Here is a 4,714-nt window from a genome sequence, read left to right as displayed (position 1 = left end):
GCGGCGGCGGCTCCCGCTCCCGCTCCCTCTCCCTCTCCCTCTCCTCGTCGCTCTGGTGCGGCTCGGGCTGCTGCTGCGGCCGCAGCTGCTCCTCGCCGAGGAGGTCGCGGTACCGGCGGCGGAGGACGATGTCCTTGGAGGCGCCGGGGGCGGCGGCGGGGCGGACGGTGGCCAGGGAGTTGACGAGGCGCTTGAAGCGGTCGCGGCGCTGCCGGCGCTGCGCGGCGGGCAGCSCCGGGTCGCGGAGGAAGCGCTCGAAGTGGCGGAGCAGCGCGGCGTTGGGGGCGCTGCCCCCGGCCCCCCAGAGGAAATCCAGCACCGCCTCCTGGCTCAGCTCCCGCGCCATGGGGCCGCGCGGGGCTCGCTCCTGCTCCGCGGCCGCCGCTCGGCGGTAAAACCCGCTGGCGGTGCGGCCGCCCGGGCGCTGGAGCCCTTTGCCCGCGGAGGGCGCGGAGCCGCCCCAAACCCGGYCGGGCGCGGCGCGGCGCAGCCCTTGCCCTTGCGGCCGCCGCCGCCGCCTCCGGGGCTTTGCGGCTCATAAAAACCGGCACTCGGAAGAAGCGAGTGTGACCTGGGTGTTCAGGCTTGACGGGTAGCTGTAGCTGCCGAGGGGGCTGCCRTCGTGCCCGACAACCACGCAGAGGACAGTGCCTGAAGTCAAATTGTGCCTCATATCTGTGTGCACCGGGGGGCTGATGGTAGGGCTGGATGCACATTCTGCTCGGCAGTGGGGGTCTAATTTATTTGGTATTGCTGCTAGTATCATTAGTACCGTACACGTTACAGCCAAGAAGGGTAGATAAGGTTAGTGCCCCAGCAAACACCGTGCCCTGCACAAACCAACCAAGCRACGGACCCTGCCCCACGGACGATGGGTGAGAGTAGCTGGTGGGAGGTGTAGCAGAGAAGACGTGCCATTTTTTCCTGTGATACAGTCAGGAAGCAGCAGGAGTGCAGTCAGTGTAGACTTGCTGGTTCCAGGGGTCTGGGTCAGGCCCCAGCTCACACTCCAGAGGTCGTCTCTACCAGAGGCCCCCAGGTAGCCACAAATATTTTTAGCTGCTTGTCATCTAGGCAGCCAGAATACCTTCCAGCCAATGCAAACCAAGAACCACATGCAACCTTCGCAAAGCCAAGGCAGAGCCTGCGCTAGGTCACGGGTACTGACTGGCCTGTGATTTGTGCTTCGGCAACGCAGACCCATAGGATTGTGCTTAAGGTTCAGATGCAGAAAACACTTGCAAGAGTGGATGTGTGCTGCGGTGCTGGTCTCAAGTGAGCAAGCAAGCTGTGTGTGCCTGTACTTTCTGATGGCTGGTGCTGCACCATTGCTTTCTGCCGCAGGACGTTATCGTGCTGTCAGCCTGATAAATCACCCAGAGAAGCTGCAGGACGGCTACACTGTAACCTGCGGAGCCGTGGGAGCAGCCCCCTAAAAGAAACTTTAAGTTTCTAGCTTAGAAGTTACAGTTTATGCAATGTGTCAGAGAAATTATCCAGTGTGCCAAGATGTGGGTTCCTGAGAGAGCAGCGGAAGTAACCGCGCTTTCATGCTATACCACATCTTGCTTTTGGTTTTACCTGCGGTATATTTTCCGAAAGCATGGCTAGATCCTCTCAGCTGTTTTCATCTGAGTAGGGCACAGGTGCTGTGTAAAGGAGAGGGCTCATGCAATGCCTGAAAAGTTAAAATTTATAATCAAAAAGCAGATTATCCAACAGTGTTTTGGTACAGTTCTTCAAGATATAAATACTTTTCTCCCTCTTCTGATGAGGCCTGAATTGGAGCCACAACCCTGTGTGTGATACCAGCATGCTGTCAGCTGACTTGGCCAAGATTAAATGAATGAAACATAATAATATAAGTGTGATCACAAAGAAGAGAGGAGGGTAGATTGTGGCAATAAAAATATCCAAGTAAATAACTGTGGCAAATGACAACATCAGTATGAAGGTGTTTCAATTTAATGGACTTAGATGTAATCAGGATGCATTTTACAGCTTTCCATGATATCACCTTGTTTTCTGTAAGCCTGGTGTTGATATAAAATAGAAGCTTTTTTTTTTTTTTTCCTGAGAAATGTCAGCATTCCTCCTGTGAACATTTTTCTTGCAATCAGGCAAACACTCTCAACCAACATTAAGCAACTGCTTGAGTATCTGAAGTATCTGACCAAGGCTGAAACTGCACGGGGATGCTTTGGCATTGCTGTGGTTGGGATAGCCTCACCAAGCTTGTTTGAGTAAAATGGGTGAAGCTAACACATCCCGCTTGACAGTCACAACCGGCTGGGAGCACRTGGCTTACTGCAGAGCTCAGATGATGGACAATAATTTGGCACTGTGTTGAGGCTTGTTTGGTTATGATTATCTGTCAATATCCTTCCCAGACACATGCAAAAATCTTTGGGAAGAGTAGCTTGCCTTGATTCACAGGCAGAGCAATGCTGGCACATTATCTCTCAGTTTAGAGCCTCAGCTGCAAATCACATTTTGGGATTAAGTGGGTTTAATGCTGCATGTAGGCAAGGAGAAGTGCTGCTTTGTTACCTGGAGTTACTTCATTTGTCTGCTTCTGGCTAAGAGGTTTAAAGAGACTCTTGCCCTCCTCTCATCCTTTARTGGTTTATCCTCTCTGTAATTGTTTGCTTTTGGAGTCTTCARAATGGCTGAATTTATCCCACTCTAGCCCTTCTGGGGGTGCCTGGACAAAGCCACTCTCTTGACCCTTCAGGTAAAATTTGAATCAATTGTCAGTAGTGCTAGTCACAAAACAGGAGGAAGGATGAAGCCAAACTTCAAAGTTCTATGTAGAAAGAAAAGGGAGGGGGAAAGCAGCCTGCCACTTATTGTTGTRGTTCTTATTGTTGCATGAGAAGATGTTTAATTTCTTTCAGGAGCAATATAGCTGTGTTTTAACACATTGATTTTTTTAAACTGGAGAAAAGTTAACCTAATTTCTGTGCCTACTTGTACATTTTCTCATGCTRTGTGATCTGACAAATTGCCCACAGCTGACATGAACTGTTGTTGCAGCACCTGTATCTCATTGATGTGCTGTTCTTGCAAAAGAGCTTCAGAGAGCCACAGTCAGTTCCTGTGGGGTCTCTAGAGTAAAGGACTGGCAATATCTTTTGGCATGGATTTATTTGCAGGACCTTTAAAACTTTTATAAGTGATGGGGTCTGCTTCTTCCCGTTGAGCATTAGGAATGCTAGGAGCTGTAACAGTTGAGATCTAAAAGACTGCAGAATATATCTTGATGGATTTTATTTCCTGTTCTTTCAGTATGAATAGCCATCTCCAGGAAGTCCTGCATGCTGAAACTATGGGGGTGAAACTTCAGCCACAGCTCTCCCTGCTCCAGGCCAAGGAAGAATGTGGTGAGTCACATTAGGGTTTTGCACATGTAGAAGATCTTTGCATTAGTTAGGTTATGCAGATGCAGAAGTATCGTGCAAGCCTCCTGTTCAGGCGCTGGGAAGTTACGCCTGCCTTGCCTGCAGGTGCGGGGAGGGTAACTCTTTTGAGATGATCGTCAGGTTTCCACTAGAGGCTGCACTGGTCCAAGCAGGCTTCCCAGCACAGGCACAGTCAGCGCCTCTCACCTGGAGCTCCGTGTGTGGGAGGAACATGCTCTGGGAGTCTAATACAGCAGCCTCCCTAGGATACTAGCTAGGGGGCCTTGTGTGGTAGAATAATGAAAGCACCGTGTTAGCTGTGCTTGCAAAACTGATTTTGCTGCTCAAAAAGCCCCGAGCCTTGCTGGCCCTGCAGGCTCACTGACGAGGGCTCGCCCCACCCCTGGTGGGCGGCTGGCCCTGAGCAGCCCTTCCTGGCTGCACCTGGGGCCACTCAGGGCCTTCTGCCCCAGGTGTGCGTCCTCCACGGAGCGCAGCCCCTGCGTGGCRTTTCCTCCTGTTGGGCCCAGGACAGCTCACGCGGTGAGCCCTGGTCAGCTCGGGGCTGAGGCAGTAGGTGTGGGTGACCGCTGGCTACCAGCAGCTCCCTGGTCCTTCCTAAGGAGACAGAAGCAGCTATAGAAGGGAAAAGGCTAGGGCCTGGCATCAGGGACAGGCAGGCACTTCTCCGCAGCAGGATGGAAATGGCTTTTGGAGCGTGAAAGTGGCCCTTTAGGGTCAAGGGTGCGTAAGCGTGTCACTGGGAGCAGGCTAGTTACTACCAACCGCTGGTTCCCTTAGTGGTGTGCTCTCGCCTCTGCCCCACGTCTCTGCCGTGGTACTGTGGCCGCTTGTGCGAGGGGCAGCTCGGCTATGCGTGTCGCTCACCGCGTGTGYGCAGGATCAGGCCTCCTGCCCTTTGCCGTCCCTTGGGGCTTTATGCCTCGCAAGATGGGCCCGGGCCTGACCCAGCGAGGCCCTTCCTCGGTGGCTGCCGCGACTCGAGCCTGTGAGGAGACGCCCCGGCCGGGGCCCCGGAGCCCCCTGCCCTGCAGGGGAAGGGGCGTTGTGCCGAGGGGCTGGGGAAGCCCGCTGGCGGGGGAGCAGCGGGGAGACGGCAGCGCTCCCCTGCCTGTCGCGGGAGGCAGGCGGCCCCGGGCCGGTCCTCGCGTGCAGCGGCAGAGCGCGGGGAGCTCGGCGGGCGGCGGCGGCCGCTGCTGCCGGCGGCTCCGGCAGGATCAGGACCGGCCGCTCCCGCGAGCGGCTCTGCCCACCCCCGGCCTCCCTCTTCCCGCCGGGGGCTCGCTGCCCCC

At 55.0% G+C, this 4,714-nt stretch overlaps 1 protein-coding gene across 1 annotated transcript in view; it reads right to left on the bottom strand.

Moving 5' to 3' along the window:
• Positions 1-346, bottom strand: part of SOWAHB (sosondowah ankyrin repeat domain family member B) — a 2,188-nt gene extending 1,842 nt beyond the window's left edge. The window contains exon 1 of the mRNA XM_085308861.1: positions 3-346. Coding sequence (XP_085164987.1) covers positions 3-346 — 344 coding nt within the window. The remainder of the gene's footprint in view (positions 1-2) is intronic.
• Between the last annotated feature and the right edge of the window lie 4,368 nt (positions 347-4,714).

This window comes from Rhea americana, unplaced genomic scaffold (assembly GCF_003343005.1).
Source record: "Rhea americana isolate MKP2758 unplaced genomic scaffold, rheAme1 scaffold_284, whole genome shotgun sequence".
Lineage (NCBI taxonomy): Eukaryota > Metazoa > Chordata > Aves > Rheiformes > Rheidae > Rhea > Rhea americana.
Note: the sequence above shows the minus strand (reverse complement) of the source record. Positions and strands in the feature narration are given on the sequence as shown.